The sequence below is a fragment of the Solea solea genome, chromosome 14, assembly GCF_958295425.1.
Source record: "Solea solea chromosome 14, fSolSol10.1, whole genome shotgun sequence".
NCBI classification, from domain to species: domain Eukaryota; kingdom Metazoa; phylum Chordata; class Actinopteri; order Pleuronectiformes; family Soleidae; genus Solea; species Solea solea.
The window spans coordinates 9,983,644-9,999,123 of record NC_081147.1 but is presented as its reverse complement, the minus strand read 5'-3'; the positions used below and the strand labels follow the sequence as shown (position 1 = coordinate 9,999,123).

The following is a 15,480-nucleotide window of genomic DNA, read 5'->3' as shown; positions in this document are numbered from 1 at the left end:
TAGAATGTTAGTTACATTCGGTCAGGTTGGTCCCTTGTGGCGGCGCGCTCAGTCGCAGCGGCTCTGATCAACCCTCCATCTGACCTCGACATCTCGTTGTACAATACCAGTATAAAGACAATAAAGTTGCTTTCCTTTCCTTCCTTTCCTTTCCTTTCCTTTCCTTATGGGTTCACTGACTCTTTTATATCATACATAGTCACTTATTCCACTGTTCAAGAAAATAATAGCCTTAGACATGAAAACCTCTTCTATTATGGATTAAAGGAGATGAGGCTGCTAATATTCAGTGGAGACAATTTATCTCAGGAAAAGAAAGTTAATGCTCTTGAGGCCTCTGCATTAACATCAACAGGGGTTAGATAAATGGCCACTTAAAAGGACATTAAGATAGATGAAAAGTCAATGTCAAAAATATGGTCTATATCTACGAGTGTTTATCACTGTGAGGACTATGATTGGAAAAGAAAACACTGGTTAAGAGTCGTTGCTATTGTTAACTTGCACACAATTATGACTTGGTGTCATTTATAGATTTTTCCGTTGATGCATGAAACAGGATGACAAGAGCATGGTAGGTAAAGCAGGTGGGAGCCCAAATAACACTATTCCACAACGGCCCGGTAGGCTGAACTAACACCAGACTCAGAAAACCCGTATGAAGGCCCCAGGTTTGCTGTCTAAAGTGTCATCATTTCAAAACAGGAGGTTGTGTTTTGTTGTATAAATGAGTTTGTAGCAGCAAAATATTTGGGCGTCCATTTACTGCTACCAACACGTAATCTATCCAGTTCAGCTTCTGTTCAACTGTTTTGCATTTTTCAAAAATATTGAGCTCCCCATGAAATGCACCAGTCTGCTTTGACATGCACAACACTCATTCATTCATTCATTCATTCATTGTCTACCCCTTGAGGCTGCTGGTGCCAATCCCAGCTGACACAAAGACGAACAGTCATTTACTCACACATTGGATTGGGATTGGGTAGGGAATATCCAGCCACTGCTGTGTAACAGGCACGTGCGCACATAAGGACCAAGGGGTGCTTGAGCCGCTGCCCCTTTTTGTCACGTATTAAAAAGTGCCCTTGTGTGTTTTTTTTAATGAATAAATAAATTCCTGTTGTGCATAGGGATGTCAAAAAAGACAAAGAACTCCACCCGGCACGTAGATGAGACATGACAGTGGAGTGACTTGAACCTGTGACAGACCTATAGATGCATTAACATAACTTTCTTGTGGGGGCCTTCCACTTATTCACCGTGCTTAAATATGAGTCAGATTTCAGAAAAGGGCCCATGTGTGCTTGTTAATGAGAGTGAATCTAATATGACAGCTGTCTGTGTTGGCTGTTTATCTTGCCACAAATCTTCAGCTTCTTCCAGGTATTGAGTTTAGTGTGACTTTGCTGTTGTAAACACAAATAGTCACAGTAGTATTTTCCTTTATTTTTATATTTTTTTCAATGTTTTACTGTTCAATGTTCAATGTCTTTATATTCAACAATAAATAGCCTGATAATAAACTAGTGTTTAATTGCTTTTTAGAATTGCAGCTGAATTGCATGTCTTCCAAACCTCAGTATTATGATAATGTGCCACACAGGATACACAACTAAGTTGTTATTTTTAGTGTTATTAGGGCGAAAGGCGGGTACACCCTGCACAGGTCACCAGTCCACCACAGGGCCACATGGAGACAAACAACCATCCACTCTCACACTCACACACGGTCAATTTAGAGGGTCCAATTTACCTAACCCCCAAATCTGCATGTTTTATTTTGGACCGTGAGAAAACCCCCACACACAGGGAGAACATGCAAAGATAAAAGTGAACTACACGGTGCTCAGGTGAAGTAAACAATTATCTTTTATTGTTAAGGTTCTCAGAAGAGTCTCGTTTCAGTGAATGTATAAGAATCATCCTTTGATAATACTGATTTGGTACATTATGACATCCAGCACGAGTCTCTTCACAGTGAGAGGCATCCATTACTGCTACTGCTGTTGGGATCTAGGACAGAATATCTCTGCTTCCAAAACAAAAACAAACAGCCAAAAACAACAAACTGGGCATTGATATTGTAGATATGGAATATTAGAGTGTCACAAAACTCTAGAGTAGTAAGACCAGCTAAAGATTTTGCACATTACAAGCCACTTCCTCTTAGAAATATAAAACTTGATATTCTGAACAATATTCTACTGTGCTGCATAAAGGTAGGTCTATACACTGTACATCGAAATATATTTCGAAAAAACAGATTTCACAGTTTTAAAGACTTTATTTAAAGTATAAACCGTTTTTTTTTTGTTTTTTGTTTTTTTAAAACACTTTGTTACATAAATTATTCTTTTTGAGAGTGACTAGTATTTGCCCTGGCAGCAAACTGAAATAATAGAAAAACAAAATGAACATTTCATACATCATTTTTTTTTTTACAAAAGAAAATAAACTCGTCCATCAATGTTCATCTCAAATAGAACTGGTGACTCATTCATGATTGTCATATAGTACTAAGAATAAATAAATAAAAAAAGAATAAAATAAATACTAACTTAAGTATGTTTTCCAGACTCTGTGTATGTTTGTGTGTGTGTGTGTGTGTGTGTGTGTGTGTGGTGTGTTCTGTACAGAAGTGCCTTGGTGACAGTCTCACAATTCTACCGCGACTGAAACGTACAAAACTACGGCATCTACAGTATACGCAACATCCTGAAATTTAGTGTAGTCAGACACATATGTAGTAGTATGATTCTTGTCCTTGTTTCAAAATAAACAATGCTGTATGATACCACTGTCCACAAATATAGCCATCACTTATTTTGACTTGTTTTTTTTTTTTTTTTAAAGTTTATTTTCTAGTCCATCAACAGCTTGGATTTGTTCAGCTATGTCGTTTGTCGGTTGGATGTGCGCTGCCTCAGCAGCAGAGGACTGGACCGTGGTGGACAATGGGAGGCCTGAGACAGGGAGACGACTCAAAGTATTGGACAAACATTTAACCTTTCCTTGTCTGCCGCTGTTTTACAATGTCCTCTCAGGTTGTGTAGTTGTAATGGCTGCCCTCTGGAGTGGCTTTGTCTCCACTTTGGTCCCTTTGCCTTCAGTGTCTATTAGAGACAGACAAGCCTTTACTGCAGATGCCAACACAGAACAACTCCACCGTGTGTTCAGGAGCCGTCATTGCCGCTCTCAGTGTGACCCAATAAATATGGGCGAAAATATCACTATCTTTTTTAAAAAGGGGAATCTTCTTATTCATTAAGCAACAGTTTTTAAAGTTCTTCAGTGCTTTTTCTGTTTAAAGTTTTCTCCAAAAAAAACCAAAACATTTGACTTAACTTTATTTTTTTTGCCTATGGCAGTAAAATTAACAATAATATGTTTTCGGATAAGTCATTCTTTTCAAAAGTCCCTGCAGCGTTCCGCGAGTAACCCCATTTGTTGGTTAATTCTCGATGGGTTTTGAGAGGAGAAGGGTTGAGGAGGCTGGGTAGGAAAGAGGAGCAGGAATTCGAGAAATGAAAATTAGTGGAGAGAGAGAGGGAACAGTCTTTCCTTCAAGTGAGTTCAGGTGGGCTGTTACCTCTTGCCCATCTCATTCTGTCTGAGGAACTGGATGTTGTTGCTGCTGTCAGCCAGTTCTGGATACTGCTCCACAGGCAGTACATAGTAGCCATCGTAGCCTTGTACTCTACCTGTTGTTAAGAGCTGCTGTCGCTCCCCCTCCGTCCAGAGGCGGCTTCCTCCCTTCCCATCCCTGGCTCTCTGCTGTTCCTTGGCCCAGGCCCCGGCCAAAGCTCTCTGCCTGGCCAGCTCCAACAGTCTTACCTTCTCTTCATCCACCACGTCCACAGCCAGCCCATACCGAACACTAAGTATTAGCGATGGAACTGCAAACTCTACAGTCACTCCCCTCCTTGAGCGGCCACTCACGGTAACATTGATGCCGCTCTCCAGTGACTTACGCCCATTTGTAAGTCCCAGGGCCAAGAGGTCACTGTCAGCAGAGCCGACTTTCACAAAGTAATGACAGTCCTTCCTGTCCTGAGTGTAATGGGTGCCTTCGAGGTACTGAGCCCCATTGAGCACCAGAGCCACTTTGCGGCTGTCATCGCTGGCCAAAGCTGACACACCAGCAACTACTCGGCCCTCCTTCAATGCCAGCATTACACCACGGCCTATGATGGGCGTGCTGGTACCAAACCAGTGACCTGGCTTGTCCTTTCGTCTGCGTCGTTCCTTGTTGAGGAGACGACCCTCCAGAGCCATGAAAGCCTGGTTGTGACGCTCTGCTGCCTGTTGCACACCAGTGATGAGCTGAATGGAAAAGTTAGATAATGTGTTACCACAAATAAAAAAAGTTAAACAAAAGCTCAATCACCTCTGTATTTGATCAAGATATTGGCCCCTTGTTTTTGTACCTGTCCGTTCTCACAGTGCTGGGTGGCCTGCAGCTCATATGGTGGCTCCACAAAGTAGAGCGTGTGTCGAGGGAAACCTGGGATTATGTTACTGAGCTGGAAGCCAAACATCACGAGCCAGCTCTTCACATCTGCAGCAGGAGAAAGGAGACAATCTCAAAGTTAAACATTTTTTCAACCAATAAAAAAAGTCAATGTGTGTTGGGCTCCTGTGATTTAGGTGATGTTTATGTAAAGCCTCCAGCCACTGGGTAACAGTTTGTGGTTTTATGCTGTGCTATTAGGAAATGTGAGGCATTAAGCAAAGGATAAAAATATGTATATTTACATATTTGTTTTCATAGCAATAAATAAAAATATAAAATAAAAATAAAATAAAAATATTCATGGAAATGGACTGAAAAAATAAAATAAATAATTCCAACACAAAAAGTATGTGTTGTTCAGCTAGAGTGGTGCTACAGTTTGGAGTCACACGTGGGTCACATGGCTATTTAAAATGTATATTAATATCAAAAGTAGTCATATAAAACATAAGAAGTACTCAAATCCATTACAAAAAGCCCCTGTTAATCTATAATACAATTATAGGTAGTGTGAAAATAAAATAAATGTAAAAGGATATAGATAGATATATTAGATTGAATGAAAATATGAATTCAACCTGAAACATTTTCAATAGATTTTTTATTTGGCTTTTACCTGTGACATAGTTCTTGACATCCAGCATGTCACTGAGGGGGTTGTTGTTCTTGAACATGTACAGATTAAATGGAGACGGATCCTTCCCTATCTTGGGCCAGATGCTATAGTCGGGTGAAGTCCAGCGTCCAGCCAAGACATCGTAGTCACGCTGGGTAAAATGGACCAGCTTGGTCAATGGGTCATAGAGACCACCGTGGAAACCCACTACCAGCTGAAACTCTGGGTTAGAGTCCAGGTACACTTCTCCGTAGGCTGTATATTGCAACTGGGTGACAAAAGTGATAAAAGAATAAATAAAAAAGTCTGCTTCTGAAGATTCTTTTTTTTTTTTGCAAAACTCAAATAAACAGATTCAAGGCTATTTTGTGTTGTACCTGTTTGATCATCTGTCCATTGCTGCTGAAGACAGCCAGTGGTGTTCCAGTGTTGTCAGATGCTATGTAGTATTCCTCCCCACTGCTCACCTCCATGGCAAACAAATGTCCCTGATGGTGACACAATCAGAAATTCAATACATATGATGTTTCAGGACAGAGTTTTTGCTGATCTGTTGAAATATAAGGACAAGATATTGTGGATAAGGCACATCTCAGACTTTGCGTGCTTACCTGAAGGTCATAGTAGAGGGACGAGATATCTGAGCTAGAGTGGTTGAAGATGTGCGTGACCCTGGTCGGGTGGTTAAGATCAGCGTAGAAGAACTGAAGGTGCTGTCCCAAGCTGTTCCTTGTAGACACCCTGCGACCCAGGCCGTCATAGTGATACACAACACTCCAACCACCGGGACCTCGATTGTAGGCCCGTAGTAGCTGACCTTTGGAATTATAGTCGAAGACATCTGAACCACGTTGGCTGAGGAAGCCATCTTCATCCAGGCGATACTGGACATCGCCCATGCGTGTGATGCGGTCTCTCAGATCGTAGCGGAGTGGCAAGATTCGCGCGCTGTTCCCAGGATTCAGCAGATGGAGGTTACCGTTCAGGTCATAACTGTAGCGCCAGGTGGACCAGTCATTCACCTGGATAAAATGATGAGTAAAATAAATGGAATGTCGCAATTTTTTTTTAGTATCTTAAAACCATAAATATGACCTAACAACAGCAAGGACAGTGTTATGACAGATTGTGTGAATGAAGTGGAATTGACAGGTTCCACACACGAGACAGCTGCTTTTCACTCCACTCAGAATATTCACCTTGACGCCACTGAGCTGTCCGTCCCCATCATAATCATAGCGGTACTGAGTGGTGTTGGCGTAGGGTCCAATTTTGAGCTCTCTCTTCACCACACGTCCCATGCTGTCATACTGCACTGTCATCCAGTACATGAGTGACCGGAAGATTTCATACTGGACCTCCTTGATGCGACCGTGGGTGTCAAAATGCTTACTCAGTGTCATCACAGCTGTGGTGATGATTTGATTGATGTCGTAGTAAATGACCCCAAACTTTCCGAAGTGCTCCACCTGTGGGAGTGAATAAAAAGTTATAGCAAGGAAAAAAAGTTACAGGACTCCACAAAAACAGTAGATGAAAGCCAAATTTCTACCCTTTACCTTTCCAGAGATCTCGTCATATCTGTAGAGGTCAACAGGCAGTGGCGTCTCGCTGATGACTGGCTTCATGCTGGCGATGCGAAAGCTGTTGTCGTGGTAGGTGTAGTCAAACCTTGCATTCACCATCCCCTCCTCACTGAAGCGGTAGATCTGCTTGTCAATAAGCGGGCCCATTTTGCGGTAGCGAATGGTGCACGAGAAGCCCCCACTCTGCAGGTTGACCATCTTCAGCACACCAGCTGTCTCGTCGTACCCGAAAGTGACGGCAGTGCTGTCATACACGATCTCTGACAGCTTCGCCAGCTTGCCGTACTTGTAGAGAACACGGCGGCCGGTGCCTAGATAATGTATGGCCTGGGGTCTGCCGTCCTCACAGAAGTCATGGATTATGGAGGCGTTGCTTTCTGGGGGGTTGTAGGTGTTGCGGATATAGCCGACTGACACGTGTGTGAACATGGTGTGGCGGGCCACACTGGGCATGGTGACAGCGGACACTTGACCTGAGGCATCAAACTCAAAGACGTACTGTCTTTGGCTCTGCAAGAGCAGCACCATGGACTGGGAAAGACAGGGAGACAGAATACAGATTAGTATAATAGCATTATCAATGGGTGACTTGCCTTGTGTGAAATAGCACCAGGGTTAGTTTTCTCTGAGCTGACAAATTTCAATCTTAATAACTGTGAAAATGAAGTATTAGGATGATTCCACTTACTTCTGCAAACACAATGACTATGCTTTCTTGCAACTGCTTCTTAGAGGGCAATTTTAAAGATAAAAAAATACTCACTTTGTCAAGGTAGCTGTAGCTCCACACCTTCCCGTCCACAAAAGAACGAGAAAGGATGCGTCCCTGGGGGTCAAATTCAGTCCTCTCGCTCATGCTGCCTCTCTGCAGCCCAACAAGCTGTCCAGTGGTGGAGTAAGACACATTGACCACTGCCAGACTGCTGCTGGGCAGCCACATAGCTGGACGGCCCTGAGCATCGTACATGATGCGCAGCGTGAACTTGCGGTGATCATCGTAAATCTTCTCTGTGCGAGTGTTGCGGTCAAAGTCAATGGAGAGGAGGTTGCGCCCATGAGCCTGAAGAAAAAAGAAAATATTTCTGAGTTGCATTTTATGCCAACATTAAAGATGATATATCTAAAAACATCCAGATCTTAGTTAAAATAACTCACCCGAAGCTTTCTGCCAAAAACAGTGACCTTGCCCTTGGTCTGCTCCTTGCGCAGACGCCACTCAATGGAGTTGAGGCCATTGTCTGTGGGCAGGGTGATGTTCCTCCGACCAATCGTGGGGCTAACAGAACCTGCCAGGATGTGGGGCTCTGTGTGGAAACTGATGCCCATTCCATTGGCGTACATCACTCTCAGGGTTCCATTGTTGCACAACTGATAGCTGTTCCTCACTTGATCTGTAGATGGAGACAAAGAGTGTAAGAGAGCGAGACAAAAGCCAAAGATGCACAAGGAGCCAGTCTCTGTTATCTAAATACAGTCTCTTGTCAGACCCAAATCACAGTTTGGTCAGATTTATCTGAACACATAAATGTGACAGAAATAATAAGGTTTTCTGGCACCTTTTCAATTAAGTTTTTTCCTTTTTTTGGAAATTGGAAATGATTTAGCTGCACATCTACAGAAAAGTCTGAGTGGTGTCTATTTCTGGGTATTTTTAGCCAAGGGAACACAGGAACCCCTGCTCCTAAAAAACCTCTTTAAGAGAATTAAAAGATAATTCCTTGGCTGAATCTCTCATCCTTTTTTTTCAAATTGTGCATGCTCAGTTCCCAGGCAATAAATCAAATTCTTGCATTTTGTTTTCACTAACTTTGATCCCTAAGTCCCAGTGAAACTAAAACCATCTTTAGCTTCTGCACCATGTATTCCCTCGAGAAGGTGAATGTTTGGGAGTCGAGAATTACACAAGAGGGCTTTAAATCAAAACCTTCCCATTTGACTCGATTGCGAATAAAGTGAGTCATTTCCGTGTCTTGAATTTAAAACAACCAATGCATGTCCTACACAGTCATGATATTTACAAAAAGCATATTGTTTAAAAATCAGTGGAAAAATCTGCAGAGGTGTTGTTATATTTCTGGATACGGAGATTGTGTGTGGCTCTGCTGGCACCGTGTTTGATAGCCTGGAAAAAAACCCTGAAGCAACTGCAGCTAATGTTAGCATGCCCACGGCCAGCTCCAAAGAATCTAAAATACTCCATGGACAATTAAACATGAATAATAATAATGATGATAATAATAATAACAATAATAATAATAATATTCCTCGTATTATCATCATCATCATAATTATTATTATTACTATTAATAATAACAACAATAATAATAATAATAATATTATTATTATTATTATTAACAATAATACTACTACTACTAATAATAATAATAATAGTAACAATAATAATTATTATTGTAATAACAGTAATAACAACAACAATAATAATAATAATAATAATAATTATAATCATCATCATCATCATCATCATCAAAAAACTAGTTTTAGAGATTAAATAGTATGAAAAATACTTATTATTAACCTTAAAACAATACTTCAGTATATGAATTGCATAGTGTTTAAGGGAGATCGGAGATATTTTTGAGCACCAGAACAGAATTCCACGTACAGAACATTAGATGAGATATAGGATCAGTTGAAATGTCGTTCCAAACCCTTCAGGAGAGCAGTTAATGATACAAGGAAATTAAATTGAATGTGCAGATTGTGAAAGTGCAGTGCACCCTCTTTTAAGTTTACTACAGAAAGTAAAATTCAAGTCAAGCTTGGAGGCTCGTGACAGTAAGAACCAGCTCATGTCCATTAAATATTTATGAACCTGATTCAAATTCCTACAAACTCCAAAATCTTCTGAATAAAAGTATTCTAAAACAGGGTAAACTGACATCCCTCTACAATCTCTGCATCTCTACAAGTTAATGATTCAGTCTGAAACACAAGAATGGAAACAGATAAGCTGAGACGACATTTTCCCTCTGATGTCTGAAAACAGGCATCTTGATCGCACTCAAGTGATTGAAAGTGAGATAAAGTTGTTTTCAGCTCCAAATATCTGGCAGATTCAGAGGGGAGAGCGCCTTTTTTTTTTTTCATTTACAAAAGGTGAGAGGATCAGTGGGTGTCTCCCTTTGAAGCCCCGCCATAAATGACAGTAATCCATAAGGCCAATTTGTACTAAAGCTCCAGGCACATTTTAACAATGCCTCAAACAGACAAGTGAAGCTTTTTCCATTGACTTGGCAGCAACAGCCTTTAGATAAATCTTCTTTGCTCTCTCTGTCTGAACAACCTTGTAATAAAACAGGAGCGAGGGAGAGGGAAAGAGAGAAATGAGAGCTTGAGGGCCAAGGAGAATTCACTGTGCAGAAGTTAATGAAGAGAGCAAGAGAGAGAGCGGAAAGAGAGGGAGATGGTTAAGTGAGTATGTCAGCAGAGAGCTGTGCTGAAACCCACATAGCGCAGTGGAAACCTTAAATGACTTAGATTTCTGTGAACAACTCTTCCTCCTCTTCCTGGAACCTATACATGACATATTCTCTCTGAGGTCTTCAGACGTATATAGCCCACAGCCTCCATTCATACTTTTGTCACACCACTTGCTCTGGTCAAGCGAAAGAAGACAATTACTCCCCACCCCTTCTTCTTCTTCTATAAACAGGCCAAATAGGCTCAGGGATTATGGGAACAGGTTGAGAGCTGTATTTGCATGTTGGTGCACGTGTGTGCGAAGAGAAAGCTTCAGGGAAGAGGAGGACTCGAGTCTACCAAAGTTAATGAATTGTGTTCTGGTGATATTCAAAAGCAGGATGAACCCAGCTGGGATTAATGACTACATATTGGTAATTTTACTCCATGAGAGGAAGCGAGAGAGCTGTTTGTGAAAATAATCTCCTGGAGCATGCACATAACTGAGTGAAAATAACAAGACTTTCAATTAGAGTCGGCAGGCCAGTGCATATTCGCCGTCACAGAGGGCGCCTGTGCTTTTGAATACTAAGATAACTTTGTGTATCTCATCAGGCTTATCATGTAAAAAAAAAAATTCTGGTTTTCAGAACTACATGAACCTGTATATGCCTGAAATATAATTAATCAGACATATGCATATTTAATTTTAATTTCAGTTTAATTACTTAAGCTCAGTATTTGTGCCATGACCTGTATGAGGCTCTACCTTGCACCACAGTGTACGAGGCTTCCACGGAGGACAGGTTGGTGATGACAGTGACATCATCATCCCTGCTCGAGCTCTCAATGTCAATGTTGATGGAGCGCTCAATCTCGCGGTGCAGACTCGTCACCATACCCGTAGGGTACGTGACGTTGGTCAGGCGGCCCTCGCTGTCGTACCTAGGAAGTGGGAGATTACAGTGAGGGCGACTGGCAAGAGAACACATAAGTTGAAATAACGAATCATCTCATGGGAATTGGCTGCAGTTATTACAGCAAACACCAGGGGGCAGGAGAACACCGTGGAGAGCCCTTGTAATAGGGGATCCAGTAGAACATAAAAACAAGTAAAGGACGCAAAATCTCATTTTGTATTTGAAATAAACTAGGAAAAAAAAATACAAATGCACATTCAGACACCTTGCCCTCTATTACATACTTACTGGTAAAACGTGGTCCAGCCAGTCTCATCAGCTTTGGTGGCCAGGAGGCCCGTGTTGCCACTGTAGCCCATCAGAGCCACCTCCTGGCCCATGGCTGACACACTACGCAGCCCCCCTGTGGGGTCCAGACCCAGAGTCACAACTTGATTCTCAGGCAGCAGCACCAGTCTGAGCAGGCCGGCTCCTCCTCCCTGGCCCAAACCATCCCTCCTTACTTTAACTGTATTGTTGCAGTTGTCTACCAGCATGGAGAGCTCTCCGTCAGGGCCGTAGGTAAAATTATAAAGTGGCTCCCCAGTTACCAGGCTAATTGTCTGGATATGAAGCCCGTCTCCATTGAAGACATATAGCTCCTGTTCCCTTGGTGATGCAACCTCATACTGTGCAGATCCTCCATAGCCAACGCTGGACACAGCAGGCCCGGGTCGATTGGCTCTCACAGCTCTGATGCGTATATTGTTGAGGTCTGCAATGAAGAGCGATCCATCGGGGGACACAGCTAAGGAAGTGGGTGAGTTCAAGCCAGCATCGGGGGCATAGCCATCGTCGCCGTAGAAGCAGTTGCAGTTTACGTCATTTTTGCAGTCACAGTCAGAGGCAGCGCCAGCAAGGAGGGAGATTTCCCCATTTGTGTTTACCTAAAACAGAAAAGGAATGAGGGGACACAGTTATTGATCAAAATCTAAATAACAATCAAAACTGAGGTGACACAAAAGTGTCCGAACAACATGGAGAGTCCATAGCAAACTGTGCACTACACTCCTCCATCTTGTACCTGTCTGACACGGTTGATCTTTTTCTCGTCTGTCTCAGCGATGTAGAGGATGCCAGTGTGGGACAGGGCAATGGCGGTGGCGCTCTCCAGGGCAGCATGGATAGCTAGTTTGCTCAGGCTGTAGTCAATACCTGGCACCTGACAATGCATGGGCCGGCCTGCGATGATGCTCACCTGAAGGCAACAAAGGAAAAATAATACAAAATCTGTAATTAGTCCACAAAAAATTCCAGGATTTTAATGAATCGAGATTTCAGAGTAGCTTGCTCAAAGTTAAGTCAATAGTAATGTTTCCACCGCTGCAAAACTTGGGAAACTTTCTAAAAATTTGATGTTCTACTTCTAAATGAGCTGCCTTAGGAAGCCTAATTGGGACTAAATCCTGTCAAAGACCAATAGTGAGTGTCCACTCTATGGGGTTTGCAGAGGTGATCCAGCCTTATGGTACAGACCTGGTGGTTTTCAGTGATGCGTAGGATGACATTGTTTTCCAAGACATAGAGAGAGTTGTCCATGGGGTTCACAGCTAAGTCTGTGGGCCACTCCAGACGCACCTGGTAGGCAAAAGCAGAAGTTAGACATTGGACAAGATAATATGCTGAGGGGAGTGTTTTGAAAGGATGCCATTATTCTAAGTGACTGCAGTCTTCATTTTCTTTTGATTCATTCATATATCAATGGACTTTTTAATCTCACCTCCTAAATCAGTTTCTCCCTAACCTTCTTGGCTGGCTTCTTTCTGGACAATCATCATAGCTCGGCACTTACAGCATTAATAGCTCATCATCTATTGTGCTATCACCGAACGCACCGTCGTACCTGGCTGACATCCATGCTTGTGTCACAGCTCAGTGGCCGTATAGCAGTCAGATCATTGGCCCCAAGCAGAGTGGAGATGATGCCGTTCTGATCCACCTTACGGATCATGGTGGCGTCCACAAAGTACATCAGGCCATTTTTATCCACAGCGATACCTGTCAGAGGGAAGATGAAACCCATGAGTGACGCCTCATAATTCAAACACTGCAGGCATCCCACAGACATTTTAAGTCAATTAAATGTCAGTGCTGCCACTGACTGGAAACAGATAGCAGCCCTGACAGCTAAACTGCTCGATGCTTCATTGAATGAGAGGGAAGAAAGTGAGGGTGTGAACAGTGACGCTCTCAGAAAGTCTTTGTTTCGGGATGAGTCATCTTAAATCTGGATGAGTAGATGCGCTCATACTCCTTCCAGAGGGCAATCACAAATTGCAGACAGATTCTTTAGAGGTAAGTGATGAGTTAGACTTTACTTCCTTTTCCTTCCTTACTTCCTACTTCCTTGCTCCTCTTTTTTACTTTTTTGTCACCCCCTCACGCTTTGTTTTCACTTGTTTTATCTTTTACCAGGGGCGCAGTATAAGCCTCGCTGGTGTAACAGGCAGCAGACATTCAGACAGGTGTGTTTGTTCGAGGCAAATGTGCCCCAAAATAACTTCTCCACAAACTGAGATACACAACAACAGATGGGGGAGGGGGATACAGCCTAGCACAGGGCACAGAGCAAATGAGAGAGAGAGAGTGGGGGAAAAAGAATGCTGGGGGTGAGGGGTGAGGGGGGAATCATAAGCTGATGTGCAACAGCTGACTGTGCTGGTGACAGGTAAGAAGGAATCAGTGCCTCATCGTCACCGATCTCTCACAACAACCACAGAGCACAAACACACACAGGCACACTCACACATACTGTACTTATACAAAGATCTGCACTACCACGTGTGTGTGTGCACACAGATATGACATGTGACAGTGTGACATGCTTGACAGTTTGGTGTCACAATGTTCTAAGATCCAATGATCCACAAAAATAAATCAATTAATAAGTTCAACATTAACCTGGTTTATAACCTCCTTCTGTCTCCACCCTGCATTAGTTGAGTCATAAATCTGGGTGCGGTTCAGGAAAAAAACAATCTGATATTCTCTGAACTATAGATTTTGATCTACGTCTCTCTGCCTGAGAGAGAAAAAAAAAATCAAAAAGAAGAAATCAAAAAGGATTATTTGATCTTAATAATTGTTGAATTAGCTTTACTGGCATTATTGCTGATAATTCCTTACAATTCAATATTACATTTTTAAATTTCTTTTTTGTGTCCAAAACAACAGTATGAAAACAAAGACAATTTACGTAATGATGATAAAAAAAACAGAATAGAAACCGGAATCAGATGATATACAAATTGTTCCTGAGGTTCGTTTTCTTTCTTGGCCATGACTCACCTTTAGGGCTCATAAGTGTAGCTTCAGTGGCTTTGCCGCCATCGCCGCAGCGTTCATCAAAGGGCAGACATTGCTCCCCTGTCCCAGCAACCACCTCTGCATTGTCTGACAGTGGCCGACCTCCTGTTACTGACCGAACGCGATAAATTCTTCTGGAGTTGGTGTCTGAGATAAACACTGCCCCAGACACAGGATCCACAGCCAGGAAGTACTTATGGGTTGGATTATTACTATGACAACAGACAATGGTAATTAATTTAATGTCAGCTGGTTTGATTTCATATTTTTCAGAGAACATGGTTTCAACTACTGATGCTGAGGTGCAGGAATGTCATTTATGATTATAAGGATCTCACCTGTGTCGGAAATCTTTGTTCCTACAGAGGAGAGAGTGAGATAAAAGAACAAAACAAATGTTATTTCACAGTCTGCAGAGAACAACACATATCTGGGTTTTAACATGGGTAAAAACGCCCTGGAGAAATGATATCTGTGTATGTCTGTCTCCCCATCCCCTGTGTCTCACCTTATTCTCTCTGTTTACAATTCTGCATGCCCTGAAAACATCCCATCTTTTCCCCTCTGCTTCTCCCACCTTGCAACTTTAATCTGCTCAATTTATCTTTTATCTATCAGCATCTTTCATCCTTTCAAATGTATTTTTAACTCACTTTCTTTTTGTGTACTTTCCTTTACGTAACCGATGTGGTTTGGGGTTTTACCTTAACTCCAGGATGGCAGTCGTGTTCATCGATGGGTAGACCCTGCGTACAAAGTTGAGGTCACCGACATAGAGGCTGCCGTCGATGCCCATTGCCAAGGCAACAGGCGCCAGCAGCTTGTTACCGTCTGCAAGGCCGTTACAGCTGGGACAGGAGATACTGCGCCTTCGGCCATTTCCCATGATGCTGGTGATAACAGGGGGCTGCTCAGTCACAAAGATGTTTTCACCACTGCCCTTGTGGAGGATACCTGGTGAGCAGAGAGGATGACATATTTTATAAAGAGATTTATGTTTCCAACAGGATTCATTCTAATAACGTTGTTTTTCTTTTGTTATAGATTCTTAGTTTTAAGATCAACTTAAAGTTGTTG

At 42.4% G+C, this 15,480-nt stretch overlaps 1 protein-coding gene across 1 annotated transcript in view; it reads right to left on the bottom strand.

Moving 5' to 3' along the window:
• Positions 1 to 1,849: 1,849 nt before the first annotated feature.
• Positions 1,850 to 15,480, bottom strand: part of tenm2a (teneurin transmembrane protein 2a) — a 206,692-nt gene continuing 193,061 nt past the window's right edge. The window contains exons 21-37 of the mRNA XM_058649424.1: positions 15,108 to 15,357; positions 14,742 to 14,762; positions 14,386 to 14,615; positions 12,941 to 13,095; positions 12,574 to 12,675; positions 12,122 to 12,295; positions 11,347 to 11,984; positions 10,908 to 11,083; positions 7,874 to 8,109; positions 7,482 to 7,778; positions 6,692 to 7,249; positions 6,332 to 6,601; positions 5,744 to 6,154; positions 5,510 to 5,620; positions 5,133 to 5,400; positions 4,431 to 4,561; positions 1,850 to 4,326 (exon numbers count right to left, since the gene is read on the bottom strand). Coding sequence (XP_058505407.1) covers positions 3,589 to 4,326; positions 4,431 to 4,561; positions 5,133 to 5,400; positions 5,510 to 5,620; positions 5,744 to 6,154; positions 6,332 to 6,601; positions 6,692 to 7,249; positions 7,482 to 7,778; positions 7,874 to 8,109; positions 10,908 to 11,083; positions 11,347 to 11,984; positions 12,122 to 12,295; positions 12,574 to 12,675; positions 12,941 to 13,095; positions 14,386 to 14,615; positions 14,742 to 14,762; positions 15,108 to 15,357 — 4,766 coding nt within the window. The 3' untranslated portion in view covers positions 1,850 to 3,588. The remainder of the gene's footprint in view (positions 4,327 to 4,430; positions 4,562 to 5,132; positions 5,401 to 5,509; positions 5,621 to 5,743; positions 6,155 to 6,331; positions 6,602 to 6,691; positions 7,250 to 7,481; positions 7,779 to 7,873; positions 8,110 to 10,907; positions 11,084 to 11,346; positions 11,985 to 12,121; positions 12,296 to 12,573; positions 12,676 to 12,940; positions 13,096 to 14,385; positions 14,616 to 14,741; positions 14,763 to 15,107; positions 15,358 to 15,480) is intronic.